At 46.1% G+C, this 16037-nt stretch overlaps 2 protein-coding genes across 6 annotated transcripts in view; one reads left to right on the top strand and one right to left on the bottom strand.

Moving 5' to 3' along the window:
* CTXND1 (cortexin domain containing 1) overlaps window positions 1–6765 on the bottom strand; it is a 194844-nt gene extending 188079 nt beyond the window's left edge. The window contains exons 1-2 of one of the 2 annotated variants that reach the window (XM_058427833.1): window positions 6658–6765; window positions 5284–5367 (exon numbers count right to left, since the gene is read on the bottom strand). The gene's annotated coding sequence lies outside the window, so the exon portion shown is untranslated. Of the gene's footprint in view, window positions 1–5283; window positions 5368–5508; window positions 5719–6657 lie in introns of those variants that run through there. The other variant, XM_058427834.1, reaches the window with a different exon arrangement.
* Window positions 6155–16037, top strand: part of ARNT2 (aryl hydrocarbon receptor nuclear translocator 2) — a 195797-nt gene continuing 185914 nt past the window's right edge. The window contains exon 1 of one of the 4 annotated variants that reach the window (XM_032176098.2): window positions 6155–6324. In XM_032176098.2, coding sequence (XP_032031989.1) covers window positions 6294–6324 — 31 coding nt within the window. In that variant the 5' untranslated portion in view covers window positions 6155–6293. The remainder of the gene's footprint in view (window positions 6325–16037) is intronic. The other 3 variants (XM_032176094.2, XM_032176093.2, XM_032176097.2) reach the window with 3 other exon arrangements.

Genomic DNA, 16037 nt, shown 5'->3' with positions numbered 1-16037 from the left:
TTCACATATTTCCATTTGTTTCTATTTAATAAACAAGTATTTGCAGCTGTGAATTTTTCTCTGCAGCTAGCTTTTGATACAGACAGTCATCACTATACTATTTTCCAAATTGTCAGTTGCTTTTTCATTTTAATTAAATTTGTCCCATCTCATTTCAGGGATGCGAGGCTGAACTTACCTCACCTCTTTGATAATAATATCAACAAATATTCTATACCAACCACATACCAGATAATGTTCTAAGCTTTCTACAAATATTAACTCACTGAATTCTCACAAGAACCCTGTAAGATCAGTACTATTAATATCGCTAGGTCATGGATGAGGAAATGGAGGCACAGGGAGTCTAACTCACACTGAGCAGGTAAGTACAGTTGCTGAGATTTGAACAGGGGACTGTCTGGCTTCCAAGTCCATGCTCTGAGAGCAGCTTAGAGTCTAAACTGCAATGTTGTCAAGGCTCTGTGCGGTAGAAAAGGCCAGCCCAGATGCCGCTAGCCCTTGAGACAGCCAGAGAACACAGCAAAAGCACCAGCACAAGCATGTGCTCTTCTTCAACACACAAAGAAGCTCAGGCCTCAGGACACAGGGTTCTGTTTGTAAGAGAACAACTCCCAAGAGACAAGACACAGCCATGGAGCAAGATTATGCCTGCAGCATTGTGGTCCCATCATTGTCTCCAAACCCACTCAGTCATTGCCCCAATGCCTTCCTCCTGAGGCTGGGTGCTTTGGGCCCATGCTCGGGGAGGAGTAGGGAGAGGGTAAGTGGAGCAGAGTCCTCCAACAGGCCAAGAGTAAATCAACCTCAAATCAACATATTTTACATTTGTCCTTCGTTGTTGTTCATCTCTTCTACCAATAACTAGAAAATCTTGGTTAAAGTCTCTACTGATGAGGTGATTTTTGTCAGCTTCTCCTTAAATTCCTGGTAGTTTTTGTTGTGTACATTTTAGCACTATGTTACTTGGTCTTGATTCCTAAGAGTTCATGGATGGTACATTCTCACCATGGATATGTTTCCATCTATTTTTCACTTTAGATTGTCTCTTTTTATCCCTGTAGCAGGGTGAGAAATTTACTCATACCATACTCATTGGAACCAAATGAACTTTAACCTTGAGAGATCATGGTATTTCTTTGTTTTATACCATCTCTTACAAAGCTCAGCATCACCCAGGTGAATGCACAGTCATTCTTAGGTCCCTTCCCTTTCGCCCCCAGCTCCCCTTTAAGGTGGCATCTAGGTGGTCATGGAGGGAATGGTGGGAGAGAAGGGAGCCTTAGAGCCTTGCCCACCTCCATTCTGAGGGGCTGGGATGCTCATTTGGCTGGTGAACATTGAGGTATCTTTAGGAGGCCTCACACTAAGAGCTGATATCTGTGGCCTTGGTTTGGGGCCTTGTTCATTCAATCCTGCCTACTATAGCCTTTTAGTCCTCACCCAGATATCCGTTAATTTAGACCCTCAAAACCTTCATGTCTCCTCACCTGTGGGACACCTAGCATACTTCACAGAGCCACGAGGAGCCAGGAGTGCTAAATCAGGCCCAGCTTTGCAGCTACCTCTCTCAATCCCTGCAGAACCACCCTGTGTGTTATCTTCCCCAAGACTCCCGCATGGGTGGTGGCTAAAAACCCCTCTGCTTTTGGCTATTCCATCAGCTGGCTTGATATACCTTCCACGGAAATTAGAGCACCTGGGTCTGACTGCCTGTTTCCCCTCCTACCCTCCTTCCTTCCCTCTCCCCACTCTCCATGAAGGTAAAGCACGACAAGCTTCCCCTTCCTATCTCTGTGGGACAGGGACTTGCCATACTTGTCTTCTTCCCTCTGCAATACTATCACAATACATTTTAAAGTCTCTAAAGTGTATATAGCACACGCATTACTTCATTCAATGTCACCTTCACCAAAACTCAGCACAGTAGGTAACATCATCCCCATTTTCCAGGTGAGGAAAGTGAGACTTACAGAAGTTTCATGAAGCGACAGAGCGAAAACCTACACCACGCTTTCTGCTTCAAAGGCTGGTGCTTATGCCTTTTTGTATAAAACTAAGATCTCATCTACATTTGATCTGTTATAAGTCCATGATTCTTGGTGTAAAGAAGAGGCCTGATAGAGAAGAAGGCAGGGGTGGGGGCTGGGGTAGTGCCTGGACGGACAATCTGTGGGCAGTTGTCACTTGTGTAGAAATAAAGATAAGGAGGTAGCAGTGGGGATAACCAAGACCCATGAGCCTTTATCATCAGCAAAGAGAGAGAGAAGTTAGAAAGAATGGAGGAGGAAGGAAGGGTTGAGAGGAGACATGTAAACGGAGAGAAAGCGTGTGGTTATATCCATGGCAGCCCTACCATGCCTCTCCTTCTGCAGAAGCCCATGCGTTCATTCCTGGTCTCTTCGTATCTTAAAGTGAAGTTAAAAGAAGATAAAATTAGCCGGGCGTGGTGGCTCACCCCTGTAATCCCAGCATTTTGGGAGGCTGAGGTGGGCGGCTCACAAGGTCAGGAGATCAAGACCATCCTGGCCAACATGGTGAAACCCCATCTCTACTAAAAATACAAAAATTAGCTGGGTGTGGTGGTGGGGGGCACCTGTAATCCCAGCTACTTGGGAGGCTGAGGCAGGAGAATTGGTTGAACCAGGGAGTTGGAGGTTGCAGTGAGCTGAAATTGCTCCACTGCACTCCAGCCTGGTGACAGAGCAAGACTCCACCTAAAAAAAAAACAAAAAACAAAAAAAAACGGGCATGGTGGCTCATGCCTGTAATCCCAGCACTTTGGGAGGCCAAGGCAGGCGGATCACCGGAGGTCGGGAGTTTGAGACCAGCCTGACCAACATGGAGAAACCCCGTCTCTACTAAAAATATAAAATTAGCTGGATATGGTGGTGCATGTCTGTAATCCCAGCTACTCGGGAGGCTGAGACAGGAGAATTGCTTGAACCTGGGAGGCAGAGGTTGTGGTGAGCTGAGATTGCGCCATTGCACTCCAGCCTGGGCAACAAGAGCAAAACTCTGTCTCAAGTTGTGGTGAGCTGAGATTCCCCCATTGCACCCCAAGCTGGGAAAAAAAGGGAAAAACTTTGTTAAAAAAAAAAAAAAAAAAAAGATAAAATTGCCTTGGATCATTATATATTATACAATGGAAATCCTTTGTCTCTAGTGTTAGGACTTAAAAGGGATATGAAGCAGAATTCAGGTGGCTGCTTTCTCCCACCAAGTTTTTAAAAAAAAGAAGAAAGAAAGAAAGGCTGTGGACCCTGGTACGCATTAGCACAGCAGCTGGTCAACTCTGGTCATTACTGGGAGCGCTGTGCCCAGAATCGTGTGCTATGGGCCCAGTGGATCTGCATTAATCTTTTCAAAAATGCAAATCTCAGCTTCAAATTTAACAGCCTCCTTTGGAATTTCAAAGAGTTCTAGGTTGTTTAAAGGTTGAGTGGAATTCCTGAGCCTGTGTTAACTGGTCACAGTCTACTGACTCTCATAATTAGCACAAGACCACTGTATTGTGTAAATGCCACTCAGTATTCAACAATGACTAACCACTCCATTTCAGATTGTTTACTTCAGTGGGGGGCTTTCATCCACAATCAATGTTTCCGAGCATTTAACCTATTTAATACTGAGAGACAAGAGAGAAGGTGAGTCGCCCATTTCTCTATTTCTTCCCCTACACCCTAACCACTCCCCATCCCCACCCAACCAATCCCACTATTGCACATAGCCCAGTTCTAAGTCTTGTCTGGCTATTAAGCTGCATGACCTTGGCTACCCTGAGCCTCAGTTTCCTTATCTACAAACTCCGGGGGCAGAATTGGATGATGTCGAAGGTCCTTTCTACCTCTGAAATACACTGACTGGGGGAGAAGATGAAATGTCTCCTTTGTGAAAATCTAAACGTTATTTATTACGTACCAAAAACCACAGCATGGCCGACTGCAGACTTAGGAAGTATCTAGCAGTTGTCCACACGTCGCCTGTCTTTTATTGCAATGGACCAGTGCAAGAAGTAGGAAGCTTGAGCAAGATGCAGTTTTAAAGATATCAGCCGAGTAACATTTAGAAAAATGGGCAGAACACAACAGCAGAGTAAGAAAGTAAAACTTGTCAACAAATCCGTATGGTTAAATTTGTGTGTGCATGAGTGTCATGTTCACTCATATTTTATTTTTTAGGGATGATATTAGAACTGTATTTGGAGACAAAATGAGCCATGGGTCCTGGCTGAAATGCTAAACTGATACATAAACAGCAAGGAGAGGAACTTGCTTCCTTCTAAGGGGTGTGGAAAGTTGGAGAATAAAAGAGCCTGGTGGGATAGGGGGCAGTGATGCCAAGTGCTATTTATGTAGATGGGCCACCAGAGATTGAACCGCCTGTGGGGAGAAGGAGCCAGAAGGGACTCCGGGTAGCAGAAATATCTGAGATGGAGTTTTACCTTTTCTGATGTGGAGTGAGTGAGGAGAGCCTCCTCTTTTACTTTCCTTAAGAAATCTTCAGTCCAGTATATGTTATACATTAATTAAGTTGGTATTTGAGTGTGTTGCTTTTTGGGGTATGTAGAAGAGAGGCTGAATTCTCATTTGGCTTGATGTTGGAATCAGGAACAGTCAACTTTGATATGGAGCACAGGAGCGGGCATAGCTGATATCCTGGTTGATCTGTCTGGGCCTGGCCTATCTTGTGGCTGGGTGCACACCTGCTTTATTTTTTACTTGAAATGCCTTCTTTTTCCACCTGTCCTACTCATGCCTTCAAAGCCTAATTTTCATTTTTCCTTATCACTCCACCTCCTCTCTGCCCTCACTCATTCATTAGTGACTACAGGCTAGAGATGCCAATTTCAGGGCTTCTGCCCTAAGCCCCCAAGGGAGCTGTGTGCTTCTTGAGTGCAGATACTTTGTTTCACTCTTCCCCACTCTACCCCCAAACTAGAAGAACAGAGCTCCTGTGTCTTTCTTTCCATGGTAGGCCCAACACCTGGCTTTGTGCCTGGCACACAGCAGACATTCAACATTTGTGGAACTAATAGACTATTAGATTAGTAGTGACAAATACTCCCCGAAGAGAATGCTTATTTGAACATACATCCCAAATTTTCTACCCTCCAGAAAATGCTTCTTTGGAAGGATTTAAGACAGTTTGATGTTTCTGCAAACATATCTGCGTTTAGGGGTCAACTTGCCCTTCTCAGCATTCACCTGGGATGTTTTTATTCTTCCATTTAACCTTTACAGGGGACCATGATGGTGACGTGTCCTTCCTAGGGGCCATTACCTCTCACAGGGATCCCAGTGTCTGGTAGAAAACAACCGCTCCAAGTTCTCTGCATCCAGACTTCGCCAGGATACGCAGATAAACCTATTTAAAAAAAAATCTTTTTAAACTCTCAACTTGGCGGTGTAAATAAGGCCCTTGCAACGCCCTCAAGTAATAATCAACGGCAGTCATCATGGCAAGTAGGGTAGAGCTGAGCGCCTTACTCAAAGCCAAGACACTCACAATTTCTCGGGCCTGGCTGCCTGTGCCTGGGCGTGTGCACTGTGCACTCCGAAGCTGTGTGCGGCGGTGGCCTTGGAGGTGCCCGTGGCCTTAGGAATTCCCGGGGTCGGGCACCCTCCGCTTAGCACCGGGCCGTGTCCCCGGCCTGAGAGCCGAACAGCGCGGCTCTGGCATGCTAAGTGGGCAGCACTGGGGCGCCTTTGTTCCTCGCGGTCGTCTCCCAGGACCGGCTTCCCTCTGAATCTAAATGGGCTTCTCCCCCACCCGCTCCGCCCTGGCCTCCTGGCCTGGGCACGGCGCCCCTCGGTAATGCGCGCCCGGACACCTGGGGCGTGGGCGTGCGGGGGCAGCCCGGGCTAGGCGAGCGCGGGAGGGGCGCCTGCGGTCCCAGCCCGCTAGGCCCGAGCACCTGCGCGAGCCTGAGGGAGCGCCCGACCCTCTGCCCCCGCCAGTCGCCGGCGCCCAACTTGGGGGTCCCGCCGCCCGCAGCCCCAAGTCTCGCGGTGCTACCGCTCTGACCGGGGAGCCGCGGGCCGGGCGCCCCCCGCCGCGCGACAAAGGCTGAACCGGGAGGAGGAGGCCGAGGAGGGGGAGGAGGAGAGAAAGGCGGGGACGGCGAGCGGCCGCGGCGGCGGGGAGAGCGGAGGGAGCGCCGCCCGCCCGCGCCGTCCTTTGTGTGGCGGCGGCGGCGCCTGGGCCTGACCGGGTCCCCGGGGCTGAGCGCCGGGCTCCGCGCCTCCCCTCCCGCGCCCCTGCCAAGAGGGCGCCTATCCTCTCCGAGCAAGATGGCAACCCCGGCGGCGGTCAACCCTCCGGGTGAGTAGCGGCCTGGGCCCCGCCGCCCGCTGCAGCCCGCAGGCCTTGCCCGGGGCCGGAGCGGACCGGAGCGGACCAGGCGCGCCGGGCGCCCCCGGGGGCGCGGAGCCGCAGCTCGGCGCGGTGGGTGGTGGAGCGGCTGTCACTGCGCGGCAGCTGCAGCATCAGCACCAGAGCGGCGTCTGCATCCCGGTCGCTGCCCATCCGGTCCCGGGCAGGCGCCGTTCCGGACCCGCGGGCGGCCGAACGCTGGCCTCGCATCCTCGGGAACCCGAAGGGCCGGCCCCGGAGCCCCCGAAGTTCTGAAAATAACCGCCTTTGCCTTCCCCATACCACGTATTTTTCTCTTCCGGTCCCGGCTTTTGTGGCATCACGGCGTCAGCCAGTCCTGGCTGGTGGAGGGCTCCGCGCTGACGGAGGGAAAAGTTTGGAGCTGGGATTCAACAGGGTACAACTCCCGGGACTCTCCCCTGCCCGCCCCGCCCCCTAAGCGCTGGTCCTTTGCGCCCTTTGCGACTGGCTGCTGTGTGTCCTAACCCTCCAGGGGCACAAAACACTCAGCCTGTGGTCATCAGCGTGGAGCAGCCCTGGTCCTGCCCAGGTGACATCCTCTGCTTTCTGGGCTGACCTGTCCCCAGGGTGCAGTCTGTGACAACTGAGCTCATTAGGAAATATTTCAAAAATGGAAGAGTTCTTGATCAAGTGGCAACATTTACCTGTTTTGGTATTGTAGTAGGGAAGTTCCGTTTTCGTTGGGAAAGTTCCCTACCTGATGAGCAGGGTGTGGGAGAAGAGAAACGTGAACATCTAAGCTAGTACAAACTTTTGGGTGTTGTGCAGAGGCTGCTGTGGGCACGGCAAGTTGCTAGGTCCCTTGGAAGATGCAGGGAGAGTCACAGAGGGCGGCCCCCAGGAAATTTCCAGCAGAGGGAGGTCATGTGTTGGAGATAGGGAGGGTCGGGGGAGGAACAGCAATGCCTAGCAAAGAAAAGTGTCTCTCATCATAGAATTAGGAATGAAAGATCCCTTTCATCTAAGGCGGCCAGGGAAGGCTTCTAGAGATTGGACGTTTCGGCTGAACCTTGAAAACGGGAATGTTTGAATATACAGAGCCAGTAGCAGAGGGGCATTGCAGGCATAAATGACAGTGGACTTGCTCTAAGCATGTGCAGAGGTCAGTAAGTGGTTGGTGCACTGGGGATATAAGAGGCAGCAGTGGGATTTAACACTGAGTTGTTTGGATGTGACCAGGCTTTAAAGGACAGACTGAGGAGTATGGACTTTCTCTCTCCACATTAAGGGAGAGTCTTCTGCACACTTCCTAAGAACCAGAAAAATAAAATAAAATAGAAAAGAGAGAGAGAGACAGAGAGAGAGACCTCAATGGTACTGAACAAGGAAATCGCATGATCACTTTTTCTGGAAGATTAATTTGTCAGCTATGTCTAGGAAACATAGTAAGGAGGGAACAAGACTTGAGACAGGGAGGCTAGCATGAAATGAGGCAGGTGCTGGGGATGCCAGAGTTGGTGGCCATGGCTGGACCAGAGAGGAAGGAATGCACCACTGGGCAGGTAGAGGAATTCCAGATTTGGCACTGATTAGATTTGGAGTAAGAGTAAAGGAGGAGGCCAAGGAGGGACAAAGGGGAGGTGTCTATGGAGACACCAAGGTGAAGAGCCTGTGTAATTCCAAGGAAGGCAGTTCCATCAGCAGAAATAGGGACTCTTGGAAGAACAGACAAGGAGGCCTCTGTCCAGAACCCTGAGGAGGAATGTGGCTGGTCTGAAAACACATCTGTGCCAGTTTGCCTGCGACTGAAGCTGCAATTTCAACTCATTCAACTACTTCAAAATCAATAGAAAATTGATAGATGTAAATGTTATGAAATTAGAAAAAGCAAAAGATGCTAAATGAAGATATTTTAGTCCAATATACATTGGGAACAGGAATAAAATCCCTGGTGATTTACATAATTTCTATGCCAGGACATCATTGTTTAAAACTGTTTTGTCTATTACATTGCTCCATGAGCTACACGGACTAAAGATGAAGTAGCTGCCCCTGGCCCAGTGGTGTGGAGCACAGGAAAGCCTGTGCCTGTGCCTTGGACTGCGGGAGACTTGAATGGTACAAGCACGGGGTATTGTTGGCGTTGTTAGTCAACACCTGGCCAGCTTGACAGATGCTTTTCTCTGTTGACAGCTATACCAGAGATCTTCAGCATGGTGATAATTTCTCAAGTGAAAATTCCTTGAGGTGATCACCTTTCCTTTTACCATCATTTCTTTTACTGGTCCCCTGAGGATGATCTGTGGGGATGTGTTATTCTTGCCCCATGTGAATCTCCATCTTCTTCTTTGGGAGAAAAGGTTTAATTTCAAGGGAGATGGCTCAGGGTTTGAGCCAAAGAGAGAGAGTTCAGATTCTATGGGCAATTTACAACAAAAAAGCCATGGTACCCAAGCTTATCACCCAGAGCCTACCTCACATGAGCTTGTGAGACTTCTTTGAATTCCTTTTTCTGCCTTCCTCCTTTCCCTAAATATGGTTGCTTTGCAAAGAATAAGAGCTTGGTAAACAGAACCAAATGGACGGGGAATCACCAGGATTTATTTCTGCTGCTAGTTCGTGTTCAGGGTACAAAGGCCACAGCCAGTCACCTCCCGCCCCCCCCAACTTGTTCCTTTTTTCCCAGCTGACCACTTCACAACAGCAGAACCATTTACAATGACACTCTTCTGTGATGTGTAGTGGGGACTCTCTAGGGTCTTGTTGGAGACCGATGATGTTGGGGTCTTCACACTCATGTTACTCTGCTGATAAAATCCAGGTCCAAATTTGGAATCTGCTCCTTCAAGGTCCCCTGTTGGGGTTTTAGTTTAGGATTCTACCAGCTACTCTGGGAAAGGAGAAGAAAAGATTGGGCTCCCAGATATTCTCCTCATGACTTCTGCTATGACAGTCCTGGCTATATTTCTCATATCGTGTGGCCCCTGGTACCCCCTCCTTCTGGGTCATTTACAGTCCTTACGTTGGTCACTGAAACTGTTGTATTGGCTGATTTTCTCTTTTCTCTCTGGCCAGGAATGACATATATCCTTTAGACTAGAGTGAAGTCATAGAATCTTCCGTTTTGTGTGTCTGTGTGTTTGTGTGTTATTTGTTTTGCTACCTTTTTGAATGACATTTAAGTGTTTCTGATGTCGAGGAAGTAGTGAAGGTTTGAATTAGTTATATACATAAAAGGGTATTTGCAGCTGAAATGGCACAATTAAGAAGGAGATTGTTTCCCCAATGTCATTGTTCCATCTTAATGTTTTGTAATTTAAGCATGAGGGAATCAGCTACAAATTCAGACCAGTAATCATTAGGAATTAAGCATTATGTGGACATTCTCTGAGATGAGTATTTGCAAGAGTAATTAATAAGGCTCGTATGTTTTAAAGGATTTCAAAATTATGTTTTAAGAGATTTGGAATTCCACTTTTTTTTCTGAAATCAATTATTGGACTTTTTCCCCACTTCCAGGTTTCTGGTCTTTGGCATTTCAATTTGGAATTAATTTTATAGTGCAGGAAGATTCTCTGGACAAATTGCCTTAGATGGAGGGACATTTGAATCAGCTTGTTGAACTGATTGAATGTCTTTGATATGCCAAGCTGTCTGCAAGGAATAGAGCAATGTGGAGATGAGGGAGAATATTTCTTGACCTCAGGGAGTTCTAAGTCTAATAGGGGAGGCATAGGTAGACTAACTTAATAACACCAGGTGGAATGAAATGAATGTTGACTAGGCGTGTTTATATTGTCATGGGGAGCCAGAGGAAGTCTTATGGGAGGTAACTTCTGAACTTGGGCCTTTTGAAGACAGAGATTTTGACTTATAGAGAATTTAGGAACGATCATTTTGCGCTGATGGCTGGGGTGTGAGGCAGACAAGATTTGTGAAAATATGGGATACTGTCAAGTGGTTGCTTCCTCAGTGCTCTTGGGGACTCAGCAGGACACCCAAGAATCTGGGTAAGTTTTGAGCCTTTGAGACGTGTGCGCTATGCTTGCAAGCTGTCCTGTCTTGAGTAGTGCTGGAACAGCCAAACCAGCTGGACATACAGTTCAGCCCAATTTCTCTATATCCTGTCCTTCATTGAATCTAAGAGCCCATCAATTGCAGGACGCATCATTATTTTATGGACTTATAAGAAAAAAATGAGCTGATGGCATTTTGGCTTTCATCAAAAGAAAGAAAAAAAAGAAGAAGTGATATCTGAAAAAAGAGGTTTATTTATTCCTTCAGTATATATTTATTTTAATTGATTAATAAATTTTAAAAAGTTAATTTTTAAGGGCTCCTTTTTTAGAGCAGTTTTAGGTTCACAGCAAAATTGAAAGGAAGGCACAGAGATTCCTCATATATCCCCTGCCCCCACACATGCACAACCTCCCCCATGATCAACATTCCCCAGCAGAGTAGTACATTTGTTACAATTGATGAACCTACAATGATACATCATTATCACCCAAAGTCCATAGTTCACATTAGGATTCACTCTTGATGGTAGACGTTCTATGGGTTGGACAAATGTATATGACTTATATCTACCATTGTAATATCATGCAGAGTATTTTCACTGCCCTAAAAATTCTCCTTGCTCCACCTAGTCATTCCTCCCACTTCCGAATTCTTGGCAGCCACTGATGTTTTTACTGTCTCCATAGTTTTGCCTTTTCCAGAAAGTCATATAATTGGATTCATGCATTACGTAGCCTTTTCAAACTGGCATTTTTCACTTAATAATGTGCATTTACATTTTCTCCATATCTTTTAGTGGTTTGATAGCTCATTCGTTTTGGTGCCGAAGAATATTCCATTGTCTGGATGTACCACAGCTTTTTTATTCATTCACCTACTGAAGGACATCTTGGTTGCTTCTAAGTTTTGGCAATTATGACGAATGAAGCTGCTATGGGCTAATACTTACTGAGTAACTGCTATGTGCCGAGGACTGATCTTGGTTCTGGGATCACTGTGGTGAGCAAATTAGGTATACCTCCTACCATCATGCTGCTTGCTAGCAAGACAAATAGTCACAAAAGAGTAACACAATTGGGTTAGTTATGACATGTGTAAATGTTACGAAGAAATGATCCCCTGAGATAAAATAACCAAGGGACCTAAATTAGAGGATTAGCAAAGGCCATTTGAAGTCAGCGAAAGCCTCTCTGAGGAGTTGACCCTTGAGTCAAGCGCCAAGGAATGAAGAGAAATGTGAGGAAGAGCATTCCAGGCACAAGGAAGAGCCCCTTCAAAGGCCCTGAGTTGGGAAGAGCTGGAGAACAGGGAGCAAGGGTGAAAGTGGTGTGGGAAGCTGGAGCTGCGGTAGAGGCCAGCTCACGGGGGACCACTTTTGGGTTAGGGGCTGAGACTTCATTTTAAAAGCACTGGAAATCTACTGAAGAGGGTTTGAGCAAGGGACATGATCTGACCTGCACTTTTAAATGCTCCTTCTGGCTGCTGTGTGGAGAGCCAATTGGACTGAAGCGGGAGGAAAAGCAAGACTCCAGTTAGACGGTGCTAACTTAGGCCAGGGGCTGTCAGTAGAGATGGAGAGAGAGAGGTGGATTTGAATTATACTGGGGGCAGGGATGCCATGCTGAACAACTCCAGGGGCACCAGTTACTTCCCTGTCCATCCCTTGGGCACGACATATCCTGCTTGGGGCAGAATCATCATGACTTCATGGAAAGGAGTTAGGGGAAGAGTCAAGGATGATTCCCAGCTTTCTGTCTGACACCTGGGTGGTTGGAGGTGACAGGAAGTTAGTGAGAGGCAGGGGGCCTGTGGGGTGTGCTCCAGGCTTCAGTATTGGATAGCTGAGTTGAGCTACTTGTGAGACAAGCAAGTGGAACTGTCATGGAGGCAGTGGGACACATGCTCCCAGAGATCTGGGCTGGAGAAAGAAACGAAGAAGGATGTTAGCCAGCCATTTACCAGGTTCTCTAAATGCTTTTCTTGGGGTAAGTTAGTTCACAGAACATAGAGCTTTTGGTCCAAGTACCATAGTTCCCAAGCAATGCTTGCATTTACTGCTTCATTTTCTGTCTTTATTGACATTCACTAAGACACAAGGTCGTAGGGAGATTATTTCTACATCTTTTCCAGATCCAGCAATCCATTCATTTTTATCTATCTATCTATCTATCTATCTATCTATCTATCTATCTATCTATCTACCTACCTACCTACCTATCATCTGTCTACCATCTCTCTCTCTCTCTCTCTCTTTCCCTCCTTTTGTGGGGCAGGTGAGGCTGTTGGACTAGCTCACCACATAAAACTCTTTGTTCAATGAAGAAAAGTTATTTCTGTTTTAGCCAAGCTCCTTGAGGGCTCTTGTTTATGTTGTGTCCCTCTTCTTGGAATGATTAATTGCTCACTGTCCCTCCTTCCCTACCCTTACACCCTCCTCACTCCTGACCATTTTCCTATCCAATTCCTACTTTTCTTCTGGTCTCAGCTTGAATTCTTACTCCATTAGGGAAATCTGTCCTGATCCCTTTATCCAGGTAAAATGTACCTATCATGTGTTCTTCCAGGGCCCCATAAAGCTGTACTTTGCTTCTGGAGCACTTCGCCTCATGTAAATTGTGTAGTTATTTGATTGATACCTGACTGGAAGCCCTGTGAGGGCAGGGAATGTATCCAACAGTATGGCAGCCCTGCACCTACCATATTGCTTCCCATACAGTAGATACCCAGTAGGGTTTTGTTAATGAATAAATGGAGGGATGCCAGGGAACTGTCTTATATTTTGTATGTGGCTGCCTTTCAATGACTCCCTTGAAGGGAAGAAAGCATATATCCTGTATTTGTGGGTCTCTGTAACAAAATAGTCCAGAGCTGTCTAATTGAGATTCTGACTTTTATTTGTGGAAACTTATTTTGATCTGAAAATCCTACCAAGATAATCCCTATGCAAACTAGTTTCTCTAGACTTTATAATAAGGAGCCTTGGACACACAAAGCTCATCATTCTTCCCAGAAGAAGGTTAGGTCAGAATTGAACAGTCAAATGTATTTATATATTTTTATTTTATACTGCTGTCCACAAAGGTTAGACCAGAGGCTCAGAGAGGCTCAGACTTACCTTGAGTCCTCAGCAGGTGGGTGGATGAGGAGGTCCTACACCTACCTGATACTTTGGACACACAAAGCTCATCATTCTTCCCAGAAGAAGGGTAGGTGATAGCTTGGAGACTGGCTGGTGGTAGTGGTAGGTTCTGTGTTACAGTCCCACAGGGTCTTCTCAGAAGGGAAGTGGGATCCTCCCATTTACTGCCTTCTGTGCTGTGTGTGAAACTGTTGACATGGCTTGCTTAATTACCAGCAGTTACTGATAAGACAGACTCCAGGCTGGCTTTGAGATTCAGCCACCCTAACAGCATTCAGGAAGGCAGCAACAAGGTCAAAAGATGCATTCATTGCCCTCTGATTGAATAGTGCAGGCTTTAGAGTTGGAAGCTGAGGCTCTTTGCAGATAAGCAGAGACTCTGTGGCTGCCAAGTCTATAACAATTTGACCATGTTTTTCAGGGAAATCTACAAAAATGCCAAAATGTTTACAAATAGGTCCTTCCTGCTTTTGTACATTGTATGAAAACATGGGACATCTCTTACTGTTTTGGTTTCATTGTGAGAACATACAAAGCAGAGATTGGAGCTCTTCTCCCAGCTCCTGCTGAGGAGTTGGTTGCTTTCTTCACCACAACCACCTTTCCCCCACAGTAAAGATCTGTGTTGATGGTAAAAAATTTGGAAAATGTGCAAAAACACTAAGATAATTCTGCCACCCATAACTAACATTTTTGCATATATCCTTATAGACTTTTTTCTAGATATTGTGTGTGTATATATATATATATACGCATATATATAACATATATTACATATATATGTTATATATGTATACATATATATGTATATATGTTATATATGTATACATATATACGTATATATGTTACGTATATACGTATATATGTATACATATATATGTTATATATTATATATGTTATATATAATATATATGTATATGTGTTATTTATATGTTATATATGTGTATATATAACATATATACACATATATAACACATATACACATATATATATAACATATATATATAACAAAATAGAATTATTTCGAGCATATTGTTTTGTCATCCCTTTTTTCCCTTCATTACTGGTATATCCCATCAAGGATACTGATTTGAGAAGCTGCATGATATCATGTTTATGGCTGTGTCATAATTCATTAACTCACTTTCTTATATCTGGGCATACAATATTTGGTATGCTTTTCTGTTTGCCAGAATTGTACACACCATTGTATTGAACATCCCCGTATATGAATGAATGTATAAATACATGATTTTTTCCTTATTGTCAGTTCTTTGAAGTAGAATTGAACAGTCAAATCGATTTATATACTTTTATTTTATACTGCTGTCCGCAAAGGTTAGAACAGAGGCTCAGAGATTTACCTGGAGTCCCCAGCAGGTAGGTGGATGAGCAGGTCCTACACCCAGATGCTGTGCCCCCTATCCTTGGCAGGTTCTGGCAACCCAGGCCAGGACCTGTTGCCTGTAAATCTGGAACTCAGATCATCTACTGATGTCTATAAAGGGCAACTGTGTACCTTTCCTGGCCTCCTTTCAGTGATTTAATAATTTCAGTGGCTTCCTTATTGACTGCTGTTAGGGTAATTGGTCCAGTTCAAAACAGGCAGGAAGTTGCCTTACTCAACAGGCAGAGAGCCTCTGATGGCCTCAGTGGGCCCCTGCAGGGTCCCCATGACTGGGCTCTCCATACCAACCTGGGTTCTCATCTGAGGCCCCATTGTTCTCCCTCCACACCCTCCCTTACCAATTCACCTCCTCCATATGGCCTTTCTCAAACGCTGCTGCCACTAACTTACCCGGAAACCTTTGCTCACCGTCTATTGTCCACACATCCTCCTAGGATTGATCTACACACTTCCAACCAGACCACCTGGCTGACAGGGTGGTCTCAGGGCTTAGAGAGCATGCGGCGAGGTGATTTCTGGTCCTGCCTGCCTGCCTGTGATACCATTAGACAGGCCGTCGTGGTTATTCCTGTTTCAAATGCACATTCAGGAGTTGTTAGTAACTGAGGATAAATGTGTTTGTTTCTGATTTGGCCATCCCTACTTTTCTTCCAACAACTCTGAAAAAGTGGAGAGCAGCTGCAGGTGGAACTAGGCATCTGTATCCAGGCTCAGGTGGCAAAAGGAAAGACTCTGAGGTAGGACAGCCTGGGAAGATTCAGGGGTGCCATGTCTAGGGTGGGAGCACCAGAGGAGTTGGCCTGAGTGGAAACCCAGCTCTTCGGGTAGAGCCAGGCCTTCCAAGAGACAGATTAGCTGAAGGCCTTACTGGTGGCTGAGCGAGGGAGGTGGGGCCAAAGGTGAGGAGGGTGACCTTCCATATACTCTGCCTGTTGAGTAAGGCAATTTCCTGCCTGTTTTGGCCTGGACCACCCAGTTACCCTAACAGCAGTTAAAAAAGCCACTGAAATTATTAAATCACTGAAGGGAGACCAGGAAAGTTACACAGTTGCCCTTTATAGAGGTCAGTAGATGAGCTGAGTTCCAGACTTAGAGGAACAGGAAGCCAAAGTTAATTGGTGCACCAATTTTTAA

Source organism: Hylobates moloch, unplaced genomic scaffold (genome assembly GCF_009828535.3).
Source record: "Hylobates moloch isolate HMO894 unplaced genomic scaffold, HMol_V3 SCAFFOLD_14, whole genome shotgun sequence".
In the NCBI taxonomy this organism is placed as follows: Eukaryota; Metazoa; Chordata; class Mammalia; order Primates; family Hylobatidae; genus Hylobates; species Hylobates moloch.
Note: the sequence above shows the minus strand (reverse complement) of the source record. Positions and strands in the feature narration are given on the sequence as shown.